This window comes from Eleutherodactylus coqui, chromosome 7 (assembly GCF_035609145.1).
Source record: "Eleutherodactylus coqui strain aEleCoq1 chromosome 7, aEleCoq1.hap1, whole genome shotgun sequence".
NCBI classification, from domain to species: Eukaryota; Metazoa; Chordata; class Amphibia; order Anura; family Eleutherodactylidae; genus Eleutherodactylus; species Eleutherodactylus coqui.
In genome coordinates, this window is record NC_089843.1 from 66,068,130 (window position 1) to 66,088,362 (window position 20,233).

Genomic DNA, 20,233 nt, shown 5'->3' on the forward strand with positions numbered 1-20,233 from the left:
ATAAGTCTTCTACATTAAGATGTATCAGTACAATTAAAGGGCAACTGCAGTGTTTTCTTTATTCATTCATTCATTATATAGCTATCCCCCAGTATATATAAGTGAACTAATGCTACCTTGCTTAGTTATTTCTTTCTGTCTGAATCTCCTGGCCTGTTTTTCTTAAAATTTTCATCTGATCTCAGCTTTGACCAGCTTAGATCTACTTGGGGGTTATGTATTCATTTTCTAGTCAATCTCAGTCTGTATGATGCTGTTACATGGATCTACCTGTAAAAAATGCCTGGAGGCAGACACAGACACTCTTATCACAGCTCCCGCCACAGGGATATAATAGAGGAGATCACAGCTCATCCTCCTGACTGTATACTTATTGTCTGTAGATTATTTAGGTGAACATAGAAGGTAATTATAATTAAGCTTTTCCCAAACAGGCAAAAATGGTATAGCCTCAGCTAATGCTCTGCTGATGGTGCCTGGTAAACATCAGACAGGGGACTGCACTGCCGGGAAGGGGCTGCAATATAGAGAGGTGACCTCCAGAGTGTGGCAGGCAATCAGGTGTAGCCCTCTATGCAGAAAGACATTAAAAATAAATATCTGAATATACAGTTAATTCTTGATGAGAATGTCCAATTGAAGCTGGAATGTGGACCACAATTTGTCAGGCTCTGGGGCTCTCCGTTCCCACACGACCTCTCCTGGCCACCGTGATCCGGTACGCCGGCTCCAGGCGTGCGCTCCCGTGCGCAGGGGGCGTGCGTCTAGTTAGTCGGGTTGCTGGGGACGCGGTGGGTGCCGTCCCGCACCGTGTTCCCATTGCCATGACTCCTGGGCGCGCCTGCCTGTCTTTAGCCGGCGCCGGGGGGAATTCTTCCAGCGTCCGGGTTTTGGCTCCTGCTGCTGTCAGGCTCCCCGCCCCAATCAGCTACTGGCGCGGGAGTTCTGACAGCCTTTAAACATCTTAGTTCCGGTCAGGATTTCCCAGTGTATGTTTGGCCTCCAGCTACACCCGCGTTCCTTTGTATCGATCTCCTGCTTTGACTTACCTGCTCTGGACTTGACTTTGCCTTCACTTGACCCCTTGTACTGCGTTCTCTCCTGTTGCCGACCCGGATTGCCTGATCTGCCTTTGTGTTTGTTTGTTTCTTGTATGTGTCTGTTAGTCTGAGTCTGCCCCTCATCCCTAGAGAGTCTAGGGACTGTCGCCCAGTTGTCGCCCTAGGGCCTAGCCTAGAGGGGCAAGTAGGCAGGGACAGGGGTTGCGGGAAGTTTTCAGGGACTCCCATACCCGGACCCCAGATCCCTGACTCAATTCTTGAAATCCAAGAATAGGAACGTATTTGGTGCCCTCCAGATGTTTGCCCCTGTCCTCTTGTGGGCCAGTTTGACCCAACAAACAAAGTGTATGGTCCATCCTGAACAAGATAGGAATATAATTCATGATGGGTATTTAGTAAAACCCATTTCTAAGAATTCCCATACCTCTTAAATCATCATTCCACCTATAAGGTATATAAACATGAATGTAATTAGCATCCAGAATTTGGGTCAATTTATATCCAGCAGCTATTTTAGTCTGTAATCTCATAAGCCTATATACAATAAGTAAGCGTTGTGGAAGTGGTACTGGCATCTCAGAAACATTCAAAGTTTTTTTTTTGTTTATTAAACTGTTAAAGGGACTTTCTTTTAAAAATATTGCATTAATGACTTATTCTTAGTAGGGGCAGCCATGCTGGAGTACCATAGCCCTTCACTGCAGTACATGGCACAGTGACAGCTGTATAAGAGTAGCATTTAAATGAATTGGACTGAGTGTGGCAGAGTTGTAATTCCAGGCATGGTCACACTTATATGGACGACATTGTACCAAGTACTGCAGTGAAGGGGCTAGAGTGCTGCAGTACCTTTGTTCCAATGAACGGTGGTATATCCTGCTGATCACACATTGGTGACCTCTTGTAAAGATAGGCCCTTTAATGTAACACCCCCCAAAAAATCTTCCCTTGCAAACAATTATGAAATCAATTTCTACTTGTGAAGCCATGCTACCAGATTCATTTTAATGGCAAAATACTGAAGAAATATACATGGCTAGTCTTAGCTGTATGTGACCTGTGGGGTCACATCAGGCGGTGGCCACCAGCTTGCTTGTAAGAGGGCACCAAGTGGATGGAGGCTGGGGGTGATCACCTTCCTTATGTCCACCTAGCCAAGTGATTTTCCACCGTGCAGAAGCCTCTTGTGAAGCTACATGAATCATCATCCTCCTCCTGGCTCTGTCTCTTTCCGTCTGATGTTCCGAGGCACCGATGTCAGCCCATCAGTGCCCTGCAACACAATTGCTTAGTTCTACTACTGTTTTTATGTTGTGAGCTTGGTACTGGTATTGTAACTGTGTACGGAGCTTGGTTCTGGTGCTGTATTTATGTACTGAGCTTGGTTCTGGTGAGTATGCTACTATCCTGCTGCTTTCTGCACAAGAAGAATACAGGCAGGCTGCCTACCAGGGAACTTTATATTGCATTTTTTTCTTATGATGGGGGTGCAAAATCTGCCCTGTAACCTAAGGCCAGCTCTGCAAATATATAACTGTATAGAAATTCCTGGTAGTAACCTTAAAATCAACTTTAAATGCAAATGCAACATGATTCTCTCTTAAATCTGTCTAGTTATGCTGCGGAACGCACTGCTCCCATATTATAACTAGGCGATTGGTGATTCAGGAATAGGAGGTCACATGACGATCCATATTGTTCTTGCGGCCAGAAGAATTGTGGCCTTATCTTGAGCGGTACAGACACAGGGGGTGAAAAAGTACCAGGGAGGACTCGTATTTTGAGTTTCTGCCCTTTAAGACCACATTTACTAGAAGTTCAAAGATGCTCTTTAATGATATGAATAAACATCTTTATTCACGACTCCACCCTTCCTATTCTGACAGTAATCTGTAAATAGTGTAATCATTATATTATACTAGCTTCTTATGCAGAAAATACCTTTAAATAATTACAGAGAATTAGCTCTGAAAAACCTACTTTAGAACATTTGGTTTCTTTTTATACATTGTGCAAATGCGCATGTACCAGACACAGCGCCCGTTCCTTGCAGACAGACAGCAGAGTTGGATGTTTGTTCACTTACAACTGGCTTATTAGGGTGCTTTCAGCAGAGTACAATATTTCCGCAAGACGCATTGAAAACACGAAAAACTCAGCACCAAAATCTGCATGTAGACACATGGGTATTGGAGCGGGATCCCACGGCTGAATATTAAGCTGCGCCTTGCTGAAATATTCCGCTTGTCTCAAAGCACCCTTAAAGGAATCCTGTCTGCCGAGCAGGTTGACATTAGATTATGTCATCTGTTCAATACCCCATCATGCATTCCCTAAGTGATCAACAAAGTGCCAGTCAGGGAGCAAGAAAAGTGACCCCCATCTACTTGGCTTCTTAGAGGAACTCCTCTCAACCACTTTGCAGGCAACACCAAAGTGGGTTATGTGACCACTTTTCGTTCTGCTGAATGGCTTAAGGAGTCAGTGTGGCATGGCACTAGCATTCATTGGGTGCACCAATGTCCACTACCTCGGCTTTCATAGGGCTTTGTACAGATACCATTATCTAGCTGTGCTGTGTACGAGCTCAGATTGGAATAGAAAAGCTATTCCGCTTTAGAAGAAGAGGTAGCCTGAATGTGGGAGAACTGAAGTACAGGGAGAAGGAGTCGGAAAGCATCCTGGATGTAGGTTGTGCTGTTGTTCCCCTGTGGAATAAAGAAAAATTATTATTGATATTTTAGCTTTCTATGAAAGCAAAATCTACAGTTTGATTTACAAATGTATGGATCATGCACAGGATAGTAAAACAAGCATATACAGGGAGAATACCTCAAAAAGCCCAATATGAGCTCTGTTCATTCTGCAGGAAGAGAACTATACAGTTTAGGTCAAACAGACCTTGTTCTACTTTAAATGGCTCTAGCTCTGCTTATATCAGGACTACCAACATGGTCAAGAAGATTCTTGGCTTCAAAACGACATCCATAGCATGTTCGTAGCACTTATAGAACTGTTACAGCCATTTGAAGTGGAATACTAAATTAACATCAGTCACTTTTAGCGAGTGTGCAGAGGACAAAGAGAGGGGAGACCATGTTATTACTCCCACATCAATCAGAAAGCATATTAGCTCTCTGATTGTCACATATGGGGTCTTTCCCAAAAAAGGAGTAGTATGATGAGGACTTGCTCATCTAATCACTCCACTGCACCATTTAACCCCACAGATGTTGTAGTTATTACTGACCGTGGCTTTGAATATTAAAAAATGTTAACCCCTTCCTATAGATCATGACATGGGAAGGGTTCACATTGCTCCATCTTCCAATTTGCAGAATAAAGTTAGAGCACTTTATTACCTCCAGCTGTATACTGCTGACCATGGGGTTCAATATTTCCGCCTTCAACTTGCTCTGTTAAGCAAACATTAAATTGATTAGTTTCCAGTATGTGTGTCTAATGCTGTACACATCTCAATGAAAATGATTGTATGGAAGGCGTTACATGGAAGTACATTGCTGAAAATATCAGGGAATTGCAGTGCATTTGCATGATATATACATTACTATGTGTGGAAAAAATGCTGCAAAGTAAAACACTTTCAAAAATAGAAATGTTAATAGTTTATTTTTGCCAATGAAAGCAATGCATGAACAAAAGAGAAATCTAAATCAAACCCATATTTGGTGTGATCGCCCTTTGTCTTCAAAACAGCAGTAATTCTTCTAGGTACAGTTCCATAAAGTCAGGAATATTGTAGGATTATAGTCAAATGTATGATTAGCCAGTTATAACAAATAGATGATAATTATCATATGCAGGTTAAAACAGTCATTAAATGAATCAGAAACTGCTGTGTAGAAGGTTTAAAACTGGATGAGGTGCAGTCAAAGTCTGCTACAAAGGTGAGGTTGTGGAAGACAGTTTCATGTCAGAGGTCATATGGCTAGACTGAGCACAGCAACAAAACACAAGGTAGTTATACTGCATCAGCAAGGTCTCTCCCAGGGAAGTGTGTATATTATACACACACATACTGAACATATAGTATATACCCACAAAGTATTTGTGTCAAATATTTAAAGGGGTTGTTTGCCGGCAGAAAAATCTATTTATTGTATTTCAAAAGTAAATAAACTGAACTTACTAATATACATTATCGACTTTGTGTGAATCGTCCTTCTGCATACCTCTTCTCCTGGTCCCGGCGGCTTGCTCTGATACAGCAAAGGGTCCCCCCCTCTTTATCAGTGATGTGCATGAAAGGGGCCAGCTATCTGACTCAATTAGCTAAGCCAGCCCCTTCTCTGTCTTGTCTCAGCTGCTGAAGAGATGGAGAAGGGGGTTCACTTATTTAATAAATGGAGCCAAATAGCCAGACCCCTTCAAGCACATCAACGGACACAAGGAGCTGGCTTGGCTGTATATGCATGTGGGATTGGAGCTGCCGGGACCAGGAGAAGAGGTATGAAATGGGAAAGAATTGGTAAAGTATATTAATCCTTTCCAGTCCACTGTCTGACATCTGAAGACATTCTGATTGAAGGCTGTACAGCTCCAATGTTGGAAGACGCCTGGCAGGGTATTCTTACTGTATATTACTGGCCGCTCTTTTGTCGGGGGCCTCTCCAGCATGTCCCATATCACAGTACTGGCTCTAGCCAGCAGATGGCACCATTGTATAATGGCAAAAAGAGAAAGCCCCGTAGGAAACCCTGAATCCAAAATTTGATTGCAAAGGATTAATAAGTTCAGTTTACTTAATTTTGAAAGAATTTAAATAGTTTTTTCCACAGTCAGGCAACTCCTTTAAGGAGAATTAATAAACAATATACTTACCCCAGCGGAGGTTAGAGAGTCAGAAAAGCCTTTTGACAGAGAAGATACTTCCTTACACATAGCATTGGTTAGCCTGCAGGATTAAAAGAAAAGCAAACAAAAAAGATGTGTTATAATCATGTACTCTTAGGGCTCACACCCACTGGCGATCCGACTTCCCTGCGATGCGAGAGTGAGTGAAAACGCATAATAATGAAACCGATGATTTTCAATGGTTGCATTCTCATTTGCGATGTTTTCAATGTAATCTCGCATCGCAAAGAAGAATGGGCAATATCGCCCATTGTTTTCAATGGGGCCAGCGGCAGCAGCGCTAGCTGCATTGAAAACATAGGAAGAGCATTGCGCTCCCCTGACACAGCTGTGACAGCTATGACAGGGGATTCCTTCAGCCCCGCTCAGCCAATCAGAGGCAGTACTCAGCTGTCATTCAATGACAGCTGGGCACTGCCTCTGATTGGCTACAGCACTCCGCCAAACAAAGTCAGCGCTTTCTGGAGGCGGGGATTTTTCAATCTCTGGCCCTCAGAACAGAGAAGAAGACTGCCGCGGCTGGAGAGAAGAGCCAGACGACTCTTCTAGGTGAGTTAAACTTTTTTTTACAGCTTGCTATGATTTTCAGGCAAGGGCTTATATTTCAAGCCCTTCCCCAAATATCATTGCTGCAAACCCACTGCTTTTAATGGGGCTGCAGCAGTGCCGGCCCCATTGAAAGAAATGGGATAGCATCACAGGATTCTGCCACAGCTGTCACAGCTGTGGCAGAGGATTCCTTCATCCTCGCGGTCCCCGCGGGGGTGATGGAACCCCCTGCAATAGCGGTCACAGCTGTGGCAGGGGAGTGCAATGTTCTCCCTATGTTTTCAACGAAGCTAGTGCTGCTGCCACTGGCCCCATTGAAAACAATGGGCGATATTGCCCATTCTTCTTTGCGATGCGAGATTACATTGAAAAAAACATCGCAAATGAGAATGAAACTATTGAACATCATTGGTTTCATTATCATGCGTTTTCACTCACTCTCACATTGCAGGGAAGCCAGATCGCCAGTGGGTGTGAGCCCTTATACCAATAAAAACACGTAACTCAGAGAGGACAAACATTAACTAATTGCTCAATGTATTCCTAATTGTGTGTTGTACCTAGGTTGGTACTCAGTTACCCTCTCATTGAGCATGGCACAAGTTAGTCTAGGGCAATAAACAGTGTTACGTAACAAGACGGCTGAAGTCCACATCTATACTTGGTGTGAATTTTGGAGTTTCTGTTTCCATTTATATCAAAATTATGTATCTGAGTGTCATTTAATGTGAGTTATGAGGGTTTCACATCGAGTAGATCACGTGTATTTAACCCTGTATGTGTTAGTAGTCGTAGAATATGACTATTACCTGTGTTGTATTTCTATACTCACTTGGATAACACCACAGCTTGGTCTTTCACTGGTTTTTCTACATCTTGTCCATGAAGTATCAGCTCTGCCACCTTATGTAACTGCTCAATGCAGCGTGCTGTAATTTCAGCCAAATTTTCCACAGACCTCATATATATATCCTGAAAGTAACGAGTAACAGACAATAACATTATTAGATCACTCAACAAATGATATCACAACTCACTCTTACTTTTGAGCATTTTTTTTTAATATGCTGTAAGATGCATTTTAGCATCAGCTACATACGTCTACAGGACCCAAAATTGGTAAAAGGACTGTTGAAGACAAATGGTCAGAAACGCTATCTTTTCTCCTTAGGGAGAGCACCTAGACGGTGAGTGAGGAGACTCAAAAGGCTATTCATGCTCCTATGGGTAATATGCAAATAAGGAAGATGGAATAATACCTCCACCTCTGTACATGGATTCTGGCATTGCTTTTAATTCCCAGTCATTGTTACAAGGCTTGTAAAAAGAGTCTAACTTTGGCTTGAAAGAATGCTGCCTTCCAATAGGTAGCGCTGTGGAGGTATTATTCCATTTCCCTTAATTGAAGATAATAAGATGGGTATGTGAAACACTTACCTCAGAACTGAGCTTTTTCTCAACCTCCGCCTTGCCTTCTTCTTCACCGACCTCAGTTGGGCTGTCCTTCACAACTTCTGTCTCCTGAACACTCACGTCCTGCTTTTCTGGCTGCTCTTCTGGATGCCGATGCTCAGCTGACAACCAGTCATGGGCCTTCTTCATAGCCTGAATAGGTTGTGCAGGAAAGTCGGCAATTACAATACTTCTCAAAATGTAACCTAAAATTTCCCAAGTTTCCAAAAAACTACTGTCATAGGTTTACCTTCACATAACTAACATGGCCGTATGATCTCACATATGCTGAACAGTCTACTATGTATGGAATATAATAATACAGGCTGTCTCTAAAACAAGTTATTTTTTAATAAATGTATTACTCAGCAACCAACGTACATGAGAGGCGGTTCTCCGATTTATAGGATGCACAAGGATCCCATGGTTATCCACATTATATTGATTCATCCCGTGTGTGACACAATGCGGTACTTGGAACTCCTGCCAGAACCTGCCTATCGTGTCTGGCATCACCGTGTCTGTGGCTTCCTGAATTCTTACTCACAATTCATCAAGTTTATGTGGTAGAAGCAGTATGTATGTTTTGTCCTTGATGCACCCCACAAGTAAAAATTGTATGGAGTTAAGTCTGTACCATGTAGCACACAGCTGTGCTACATGGTACATCCATTATAAATCACCACACATCACACACACAGCTCTACTACATTCATCCTAATTCACACACATTACTTACACAGCACATTACACACACAGCTCTACTACATCCATCTTGACTCAGCACATTACACACACAGCTCTGCTGCATGGTACATCCATTATGATTCCCACACATCACACACAGTTCTACTACATCCATGTTGATTCCCACACATTACACACACAGCTCTGCTACAGGGTACATCCATTATGATCCCCACACATCACACACACAGCTCTACTACATCTATCTTGATTCCCACACGAGACAAACACAGCTTGGCTCCTCCCACAGCAGTGACATCACCACAGGTCCTTCAGCCCGTGGGATTTCTGTGGTGGTAGTAGGTCAGTGTCTTCTGTCAGGCCTGCTGAGTTGTGTCTTCTGTGATAATAACGGCTTAGTTGTATTCTTATTTTGTTATTTTTGTCCTCCCCTTCCAAGAGCCCTAACTTTGTCGGTTTTCACGCACATACATACTCACTGACAAGTGGTCGTTAGTAGTTTGATGGGGGCTGCCACCTTACCAGAGCTGCATTTAACAGCAGCATCATGGGCCATTCACACAATGGGACAGGAGGGGGCCCACTCACTTGTATAGGAGACTGTTCAAGATATGTTCTGAGACCTGTACAGAGGTTATTATGCAGGGAGGGGGGCAAATATAAGCTGTGATGATCACCTACTGTGAATGGTGGATCCTGTGTTACAAACAAATAGGTGTTAGCTCTCAATGTAATTCTGTCTGTGAAGTTAGTGAGATGACTGCTGCAAAGCTTTCTTTACAGATCAGGTAGTGTCAGACTAGTATTACACTTTGTGTTCAGTGGGGAAAATGCAGGATTTTAGGATTTAAAAAAAATCTAGATTATAATTAAAATTAAAAACAAAACAAAACATTAAAAGTTCTTTAAAAATGTTTAATACAAAAATGTCATCTATATATGTCATTTTCTGACGACATTCCCGTTCAAAAAGGAATTACTTTACAGACACCTCGTATATGCTATCCACATCATCACCAACCGGACTGGCAAAAGGCACCACGTAGGGAAGCCTGGGTCTTGTACGACCATGTGATATCCCTCGGCCATGGGCTATTTCCCTGTCTTGTGGGTCTGGTATATCCTCCACCCTCTCCCTTCTGCTTGTACACATTTTTTAGGATTATCATATTCGGTGGTCAAGATGTTACATTATTATTAAATCTTATTTATTGAACTTTTTTTGCTTTCCCTCATCACTTGTCATTTCTTTATTATTAATTGTTACTTCTGTATTTACACTTTAATGCATATATATAGTGTTTATTACTCAAGGTTTCCATCCCTTTTCTATCCTACTAAAAGACAGAAGTCTTGTGACAAGAGAGCAAATAGGGTTCCATTTCACACATTAAGGAGGGTTCCAAACGGGGCAAATATTTGCATTTACAGTAGCAGCAAAGTGAAGTGTGGAATTCAATTCTGCAGCATGTCAAATTTTATCGACACTTCCGCTGTGAAATTCACCTCTTCGCAATGAGGGGGTGAATTCCACTCAGAAATACGCAATAAAACCTGCTTCAAAATCTGCACCAAATGGTTCAGGTCTGGAGGCAGGCTGTCCACTGCTGGTCTGCAGCAAATCAGTCCTTGAGTGGACCCACCTATAGCCCACAGTTCTGTTCAGGTTACCGCCTGAATGCTATTTCCAGCATTCAAGATAGTTCCCTGAATTATAAACTAGGTCTGAGGCCGGTTTCACATCTGTGTTGGAACCTTCGGCTGGAGGTTCCGTTGCAGATCCATTTTTTCTTTTGTCCAAATGCTGGGCAGCTGGGTAGACCCCATTATAGTCAATGGGGTCCATCCAGCACTGTTCACTTCTGTCCAGAGTCAGAACTGTTCGGCCGCAGGGATCCGTGGAGCAAGATACTGGAATCTGTGCCGCAGATGTGAAACCACCCTAAGTCTTAGCCTCATGTCCACGGGGAAAATCAGGCCCGCTCCAGATTCTCCATGGAGAATCTGCAGCGGGTCCCTCCTGCCCCGCGGACATGAGCGCTGAAAATAGGAATTTAAAAGAATTAACTCACCCGCAGCGGACCGGGAAGGTCTTCTCTTCCTCATGGCCGGATCTTCTTTTTCGGCCAGCGGATGAACTCGTCATGCCGGCGGCACGTCGCCGGCACGTCGGCGGCGTGCCGCGCGCATGCGCCGGGCACATCCGCCGAGCCGAAGCAAGAAAGATCCGGCCGTAAGGAAGAGAAGAACTTCCCGGTCCGCTGCGGGTGAGTTAATTCTTTTAAATTCCTATTTTAGGTCTCCCGCAGATCCGGACGGCTTCCATAGGCTTCAATAGAAGCCCGCGGGAGCCGTCCCCGCGGGAGACCCGCACGAAAATGGGGCATGGTCCAGATTTTTTCATGCTCCATTTTTAAAAAAATCCCTTTTATTGACCATCCGCGGGTATTTATCTACCCCGCGGGTGGTCAATGCATCCCTATGGGGTGCGGATCCGCGTGCGGGAGAAGAGTTAAAATCCGCTGCGGATTTTAATTCTTCTTTTGCCCGTGGACATGAGGCCTAAGGGCTCCTACCCACTTGCGTTTTTTTAACGCAATTGTCAATGGGACTTTCTAATGTTAAAAACGCATCTCATAAAAATCGCAAAGCACAAACTTGTGATGCGTCTTTAACATTAGAAAGTCCTATTGACATTCGTGTCAAAAAAACACAAGTGGGTAGGAGCCCAAACACAGTTTATTTAGAATATAAATGTATTGTACAGTTTTTATTAAAGATTTATATACTGGCTCCAAAAACTATATAAAAAACTACATTACAACAGCACACGAGGCTATAGCTTACAGGGCGTGTACCAAAATAGACTTTTATCACCTATCCTATTCTTACCACTGAGACCACCACTGATCCCGAGAACAGGGGTCCTGTGACCCCCACCCTCTTTACCGTGTGCTTGCTGCACTCATCTACAGTGACGTCAGAATGAATGGGGCGGTGGCTGCACAAACATGCACGGTGCCACTCTATTATTTTCAATGGACTATCGGAGATACAAGCAGTTGGCTGTTTCCGTCAACCCCATTGAAATGAATGGAGCATGTGCATGTGAATGAAGCAGCTGCGTATGTGCAGCCATCACTACATTCAATGTGAGGTAATTATGGATGGGAGAAGCTTCCTTGCAGTGACAGAAGAGGGGGTAAAGGGACCCCTGTTCTTGGGGTCGGTGGAGGTCTCAGTGGGGAGAGTGGAATAGGTGATAAAGGTCTATCTTGGTACAACCTCTTTAAAGCCTTGGAGTTTAGGTCATACCTTATTGAGCTTGTCAGGGGTAGCGGCAATGTGCAGCTCAAACAGTAATTCTGTAAGCATGCGTGTAAACTCTTCCGGCTCTTCTCCTGCACAGATTAATAGAGGACATTTATTATTATAATTAATCACTAAATTATTAATCAGTCACACATCACAAAGAATAGCACCAAGCTCAGGTATTTTTTAGCATAATGAAAACTAGTAGCAAACTTTCCTGATCCTACAGGTTGGGACTGGACCCCATTCCCGGCACTAATACAATTAATACAATGTAAAAATGTCAAATTCCGAAACGGTCCAGAAATGAGACTTGTAAAGACAGATATGTTTATCAATACAGTGTAGTCAAATCACGGCTTTTACTGAAATATTGCAAAACCATAGGCAGAAAAGTGGCTCAGTGGTAGTATTGTTCCCCTGCAGTGGTAAGGTCCTGGGTTCAACTCTCACGAAGGACAACATCTGCATAGAGTTTGCATGTGCTTGGGTGAGTTTCCTCCAACACTCCAAAAACATACAGACAGGTGATAATAGATGCTTGATAAAGACTCCTTGAGTCAAAACGTTGCTGTTTGGGAGGAATAAAGAAGATTTGTTTTGCACCATCCATGCTGTCATATTTCTCTATTTTTAGGTGATAATAGATCTGTTTCCAATGCAGACAGAACATTATTTATATAGTAGATGTAATATACATCTACTATATAAAGTTCATGCAAGCCATGACTTGACCACATCATGCGAATAGGCCCTAAGGTACTCCGGTTTCCTCCCACATTCCAAAAACACACAGATAGGTGGATATAGATTGTGAACAGAACCCAATTATAAGTGATGTAAAGTGCTGTGTAATAGGTATGCGTTGTGTAATAAAGTTGATTAGAAACTGGATAGCACTACACTGCAACTCACAGATGTGAGCAACTTAAAGATTAGGTATCTTTAGCATGTTCTTGGTGTCAATGACAAATGATCTTCATCTGTAGTAGGGCAAATGTATAAAGAATACTTATGGCAGTTATGCCATATTTTGTGCTGAATTCTGTAGCATTTTCAGTTATTTTGCACTATACATCTAGCCTATTTCCTAATTCCATGCCCAATTTCTCAGTACTTTCTAAATTTTGTCATAAACTTTGCCACTGAATGATTATTTGTGACATTTAGGCAAATTGTGCAGTATTTAACAACAGCTAATGAACAGTTAAATCAGAGGTGTCCAACTGGCTCCCAGGATGCCTATGAATGTGGCCCAATACAAAGGGGAGGCTGAATCTGGAGGAGGCTGGGGTCACAGGCGAGACGTGGCTGCGGCAGACTGAGGTTTCGCTCACAGACAGTCTCATACAGATGATGAGACAGCGGGCGGCACTTGCAACTCTGTGACTATCTGATATACTCAGTCAGTCCAGGTCTGGCATTGCTGGCAATTCTCCTTCAGGGTCTCCCAAATCCTGACCGCTCCTATCCAGTATTCAGGTGAGAATGAGAGACGGTGGTCTCATCATGGCCAGCCAAAGCCATGTGTCCCTTCCCTGGTGTCAGAAACGGGCCCATGACCACAAAATACATGGAGTCTGGACTGGTTTCTGTGTTTGGGCTTGCATGCAGAAGCAGGCACTGACTCCAGTCTGGAGTCTATATGGCCTGGCGGCGACGGGGGGTGTTTTGAGGATAATGGGGGTTGTGTTCATTACAATGGGGGTTGTTTAGAGGACAGTGGAGGATAATGGGGATTGTTTGGGGGACTAAGATTAGGATTATTATGTGAGGACTTTATTTGGATATCATGAAAAGTATGCAAAGACCTTTTTTTTAGCTTATCAGCTTTGACTAGTGTTTGTGTATTTAATGTGTGGCCCAGGTTGCCCAAGACAACTTTCTTCTAATGTGGCTCAGAGATGCCAAAAGGTTGGACAGCCCTGACTTAAATCCTCAGCAAGCCGTATGGATCTGCATCACAGGCGGGATAGTTGGCTGCACTGCTGCTGCAACCCTGCCACACAGCAGCCATGCGGCTGGCGACCGCTGCTTAAGGCCTTAGGGATACTAATGGCTGCATGATTGTGCAGGTGGACAACAGTTATACCCACAAAACCAGGCAGCTACTAACATGCAGTTTGTCTGCAAAATTATGTGGCCATTAATAACCAATTTTAATACATTTCTGTTGGCTAAACGTATTTTCAACTTCCATGTTTCTCGCTCGTGTCATTGGGGTACACAGCAAAGACCGTGGGATATAGCTTCTGCCACTAGGAGGCGACACTAAGCACAAAAAGTTAGCTCCGCCCTCTGGCTATATCCCTCCTGCCGACAGCAGGCTAATCAGTTTTTAGCTTAGTGTCTCGTAGGAGGACGGTCGTGCCCGTTAGGGCTAGTTTTAAGGGCCAGGGTTAGACGGAGAGGCAGGACGCTCCCCATCAAACCCGAACGGAGAGGAGGGCGAACAACCTCGGGTTTGTCCAGGTTGCTTCTTGCCCGGCCCGCCTCAGAAGAAAAGGTGGCCCATCCGGATCATATATATCTGCATGTAGCCCGCCAGCGAGAGCCCCCCATGTTTGGTGCAGAGGTCCGCATCCCCTTCCCATGGGCAGGCGATGTTACAGGGGTAGGCTGCTGGAACTGGGGAGCCGCTATTTCCACCAGCAAGGACGCAAGAGGTGAGTATGCGCTGGCGACCTTCCCTTCCCCCCTCCCTTGGCTCTCCCCGTATGTCGCGGCATGGCGTAGGGTAAGCGCTAGTGTGCCCATATTATAGTGCAGCGGCTGGCAGGTTAATCTCTCCCTCTGCTCCCTTTGAGCTAGCAGGCAGCGCGGGGGGCTGTTTCTGGGTGATGGCTTACCTGGTGGTGTTCTGGTGCTGGTATCAGGGCACGAGCATGCTGAGTTCGTATGGCTACACGCGGTGGTGTCCCGGCGAGGCACCTTAGTAGCACAGCGCATTGACATAGTGCCGCCCGGGCTTTGGCTCCTGGCAATTGGGGGCACTCCTGCAGCATATGGGGCACAATAGGGGGCCTCTGTGCAGCCCTGGGCGCGGCAGCAACACTCTGGACTGATGGGGGGCGTGGCTACGACTTGACCACGCCCTAGCACGCATGGGAGCGTGGCTTCGCGGGGCGCCGCGTAGGGGCGTGGCTTAGCTGCGTAGGGGGCGTGGCTTCGCGGCGCCGAGCGTAGGGGGCGTGGCCTCTTTGGGATGCACGGTGCCCCTCTCCGGCCCCTCCCTTCCTCCCTCCCTCTCAAGGATTGTGAGGAGGGATGATGTGGTGAAGCAGCATATTGGGAGACAGCGCGCCAAAGATTGAGACCGCCCTGCGCCTCCACTCCTTGCTGCTGTGCTTGCTCAGGCTGGTGTGCAGTACAAGTCAAAGTTCCAGGAGGCCTCTTCAGCATCTGCAGGCTCTCGACTCAGCGGCTCCCCGGACCTCGACAAGGACCCAGGGTAAGCTGCCTGGCGGCGATCTTCCCCCTCTTGCTGCTCATCCCTCCTGCCGGCGGTTGGCATAGAGGAGGATAGTTTGCAGCTTTTTGCCAGGTCAAAATCCCAGCACCATGTCCGACCTCAGAGTTCTGAAGGCTGGACCAGGGACAGCAAGAGCAACGCGCTTGGCTTGCTCACGCCGTACCCTAGAGTTCGCATGTGGACAGGCTGAGCTATTTTGTAGAGACTGCTCCCCAGCGAAACAAGTGACAGTGCAAAGCACCCCTCCCCCGTTCAGCCCCCATTTATGGCCGAGCTGGAGTGGGCCCGCTCCTTGTCCCTTGCAGGGTCGATCCTCACTCGGGCGTCTGGTGCGATTTTGGAGAAGTTGGCACAGGACGCTTCCGGTTCATGTGAGAGAAACAGAGATGGCTCGCAGCGCGGCCGTCGGCGAAGACGGGACAGGCCCCCGGACTCACGGCGGTCCTCCCGGTCTCCATCCTCCTCGCCGTTTTGCGCTCCTCGGGTACGAGGTCGCGTCGATCATCGACAGAGAAGGTCTGTTCGGACGAGGATTGGTTTGACTCCTCCTCAGACTTTGTCATGGAGGAGGATCAGGTCCTTAGATTTTCGGCGATGGTGGAGAGCTTAGGGGATACGTTTCAGCTCACTGAGCAAGAGCCACAGGCGTCTGGGATCCTTTTCTTTTAGGCAGCCCAGACACTTCCTGAAGACCTTTCCTGCCCATGAGGCCTTTGACAAGGTCCTATCTAAGGAGTGGAAGGCACCGGGATAAGCGTTCCTTCCAAGTTTGGTTACTTGGACGGGAAATACCTCTTCTCGCAAAAGTTAGGAGAAGTAGTCGATCCCACCGCTAGTTGATTCGCCTATCTCTCGCCTGGCTAAGCCTATTATGCTGCCTACGGCGGAGTCCTCCTATCTCATGGATTTCAAGGATCGAAAGGTCGAGGCGTTGGCGAAGACCGTTTTCGAGGCGGTTAGGTCGGCTCTTAAGCCTGTGTTTGCCTCTTCCCGGGTCAGTAAGGCTATTACTGACTGGGCAAAACGGTTACGAGGGGGAGTCCTTGAAGGGGCTTCTCCCGGGAATTTGCCAGGCACAGCACAGCAGATGCAGCCAAACAGGTGGCTCGGGCCTCTGCAGCATCAATGGCAACTTGCCGGAGCCTATGGTTAAAATCGTGGGATGCAGATGCTTCTTCAAAGGGGTCGTTAATCAATATGCCCTTTGGAGGATCTCGCCTTTTTGGCGCCGAGCTAGTCGGGCTCATCTCAGAGGGTCAACGGGCATTCTAAGCTGAATGTTCTTGCTCTCGTCAGATGGCGGCCCCCAGCCAGCATGTCCGCCTGGGAGGCCCAGGTCCCGTTGACTTCTACGGGTAAAAGGAGCTCGCTTTTGCCGCAGCAGAGACTTTTGCCCCTGTCGCCGAACGAGTTCTTGCAGGATGGAGAGGAAAGGTCCGCAGGAGCGGGTATAAAGGAAGAGGACTCCCTTTAAACCAAGGTCTCTTGGCGTGGGCCTCAGCCTACGAAGAGTTCCAAAAGCCCTCCGCATGAGGGACTGCCCCCACCTGTTTCCGGATAGGGTGGGGGGTCGGCTTCTCTAGGTCAGCCAGGTCTGGTCGACTCATGTCTCAGATACCTGGGTGCAGGAGGTCGTGTCCAGGGGCTATGCAATAGAGTTCCTGATGCAACCACACGTCCGCCCCCTTTTTTTCGGCCCAGAACCCCGAGGGACCCAGGGAAAGCAGCAGCTATCCTCAAGGCGGTCCACACTCTCTATTTTGCAGGGGGTGGTGCAAGCTCTCCCCGAGCATCACTGTGCGGGGTTCTACACTAATCCTTTGGTGGTCCCCGAAAAGGGTGGCTGTCTGTCCGATTGTGGCTCTAAAGAAATTGATCAAGTTGGTGGCGGTTCGTCATTTCCGCATGGAATCTGTACGACCGGTCATCGCATCCTTGGAGGCAGGGGAGTTCCTTTCCTCGATAGATATCCAGGATGCATATTTACAAATCCCCATTCATCAGGCGCACCAGCGCTTCCTCCGATTCGGGCACTGGATCGGATGGTTTCCAGTTCACAGCGTTGCTTTTCGGGCTGGCAACAGCTCCCAGGGTGTTTACAAGAGTCTTAACCGCAGTAATGGCATTCGTGCATTCCAGGGGGGTCGTTGCCATGCCATATCTGGACGACATCCTGGTAAAGCCCCGACCCAGCGGGACAACCTGGAGAGCCTGCAGATTGCCTTGGACACTCTTCCAGGTTTGGCTGGCTGATTTATTACAAGAGGCATCTCTTGTGCCAGCACAATGCATGGTGTACCTGGGGATCTGCTTCGACACGATTCTGGGTCGAGTGGCTCACCCGGAGGCAAAACACCAGCTGCTGCAGAAGCAAGTACTGTCCCTTCTATGACGGCAACTGGTGGCGATCCGCCATGCAATGAAGGTCTTGGGCCTAATGGTCTCGTTTTCTGAGGCGGTTTCATTTGCCCAGTTTGGGTTGGCATGATCCCTCGATCGGAAGATAAGCATTCCACCTGGGGTTCAGCAGTCACTCCAGTGATGGTTGGACTGGCCACGCATTCAGCAGGGCAGGTCGTTCCTGCGCCTGCAATGGCAGGTGCTGGCTACAGACGCCAGCATGTCAGGCTGAGGGTGCGCGCTGGGGGATCCGGTGGCACAAGGAACCTGGTCCAGGCAGGAATCCGGTCTCTATATAAATGTATTGGAGCTGCAAGCAGTAGTCCGGACCTTGCAGTTCTTTGCACATCGGCTGGAGGGAATGCCAGTGCGACCGCGGTGGCTTACATAAGCCATCAGGGCGGGACCTGCAGCAAAGGAGTCACTGGATCCGATGGCATCCCGCTTCAGACAGAAGCTTCCAGCCTAGCTGGCCAGGTCAAGGGATCCCAGAGCACTAGCAGCAGATGCGCTAATGGCTCCCCGGACGGGTTGTCATTACCCCTAGGTCTTCCCGCAAGCTCCTCATTTCCCGGCTGCTCTGGAGAAACAGGAAGGAGGGCTACCTGTGATTCTCTTAGTCCCAGATTGACCGCAAGAAACATGGTATGCGGAACTCGTGGACCTGGTAGCAGTCGTGCCCTGGTGGTACCCCTGTGAAAAGATCTGCTCTCTCAGGGTCCCCTCTACCACCAGAATTTGGCTACGCGGCATTGGACGGCGTGGCGGTGGAGGCCACGGTACTGAGGGCACGGGTTTCTCAGACCCAGTTATTCCAACAATGATTAGGGCTAGAAAGCCGTCGTCATTGAAAGTATTTCACCGGGTAATTCCAAAGAACAAACACTAGAATATGGTGTGCTGTATTGTCAGCTTGCTCACTTCACTACCACTGACGAGGGCTCTGTGCAGCCAATACGTGTCTGGTTAGAGATGGGTACACCTGGCAATTTTAAATATGACTAAATAGAGAGGATTACAAATTTTGCTCTGCAGGCAAGCGTGGATTACACTTTTTCCTGCATGGAATTTTTTACCATATCACCGGGTGTGGAAAACATCCCTTCGCTGGTGCGAGCAGAGGGGGGCACACCCGAGGCATTTCTCGTTGGCTCGCCTCCTTGTCTTTTCTCCAGGACGGGTTGGACTTGGGCCTGAGCCTCAGCTCCCTTAAGGGATAGGTTCCGGCCTTTTCGGTCTCCGATGCCACCCTGGGACCTAAAACGGGTTCTGGATGCCATACACGCTCATCCGTTTGAACCATTAGTGGAGATATCGCGGCGGCTGATGTCCTGGGAGGTTGCCTTCCTGGTGGCGGTTACCTCTTCGCGCAGGGTGTCGGAGATTGAGGCTCTGTCGGCAAAACCACCTTTTACGGTTTTTCACCAGGATGGGGTGGTGCTGTGACCGGTGCGGTCTTTTCTCCCAAAGGTGGTGTCAACCTTCCACATTAATGAAGACCTTGTACTACCATCGTGTCCAGAGACTGTTCACCCTAGGGGACGGGCTCTGCATACCGTAGACCTAGTCCACGCCTGAGGACGTATTTGGACCAGACCGCGTCCTTCCGGCGCTCGGGTTCCCTGTTTGTGATACCGGATGGTCCGAGACGTGGTCTTGCAGCATCAAAAGTGACAGTTGCTCGCTGGTTTCGTTCGGCAGTGGTGGAGGCCTACCGGGTTAGAGGTTAGACACCGCAGTTTCCGGTGACGGCACACTCCGCCAGGGCACTGGGGGCTTCATGGGCGGTAAATCACGGGGCCTCAGTGTCACAAGTGTGTAGGGCGGCTTCCTGGGTATCCCTGCACGCCTTTTTCTAAATTTTATCAGATGCATACGTTTGCATCAGCCGACGCTTGCTAGGTCAAAAGGGTTTTACAGACGGCTGTAAACTGACTGCATGCGTTTATGATTTTTGTACCCACCCTCGGGGACGGCTGTGGGACGTCCCACGGTCTTTGCTGTGTACCCCAATGACACGAGCGAGAAAAGAGGATTTTTTACTCACCGTAAAATCTCTTTCTCGTCTCGTCATTGGGGGACACAGCACCCACCCCTCTTTCTTTATATGACACAGTGGTGGTCCTGGTCGGACTCCGGATTCTGTAAGTCACACATGGTCATGTGTTTTTCATTACAGTTAAATTTTGTTGATGTGTCATATTGCTAACTATTGTTGTCTCTCGGTTCCCGCATGGCTACTCCAACTGCTGGCATGACAAACTGATTAGCCTGCTGTCGGCAGGAGGGATATAGCCAGAGGGCGGAGCTAACTTTTTGTGCTTAGTGTCGCCTCCTAGTGGCAGAAGCTATATCCCACGGTCTTTGCTGTGTCCCCCAATGACGAGACGAGAAAGAGATTTTA

At 47.2% G+C, this 20,233-nt stretch overlaps 1 protein-coding gene across 4 annotated transcripts in view; it reads right to left on the reverse strand.

Annotated features, from left to right (window-relative positions):
• Positions 1–1,584: 1,584 nt before the first annotated feature.
• Positions 1,585–20,233, reverse strand: part of FAM114A1 (family with sequence similarity 114 member A1) — a 40,223-nt gene continuing 21,574 nt past the window's right edge. For 3 of the 4 annotated variants that reach the window (XM_066573186.1, XM_066573187.1, XM_066573188.1), the window contains exons 9-14: positions 11,961–12,046; positions 7,923–8,090; positions 7,318–7,457; positions 5,904–5,976; positions 4,424–4,477; positions 1,585–3,769 (exon numbers count right to left, since the gene is read on the reverse strand). In XM_066573186.1, the coding sequence (XP_066429283.1) occupies positions 3,668–3,769; positions 4,424–4,477; positions 5,904–5,976; positions 7,318–7,457; positions 7,923–8,090; positions 11,961–12,046 (623 nt within the window). In that variant the 3' untranslated portion in view covers positions 1,585–3,667. The remainder of the gene's footprint in view (positions 3,770–4,423; positions 4,478–5,903; positions 5,977–7,317; positions 7,458–7,922; positions 8,091–11,960; positions 12,047–20,233) is intronic. The other variant, XM_066573185.1, reaches the window with a different exon arrangement.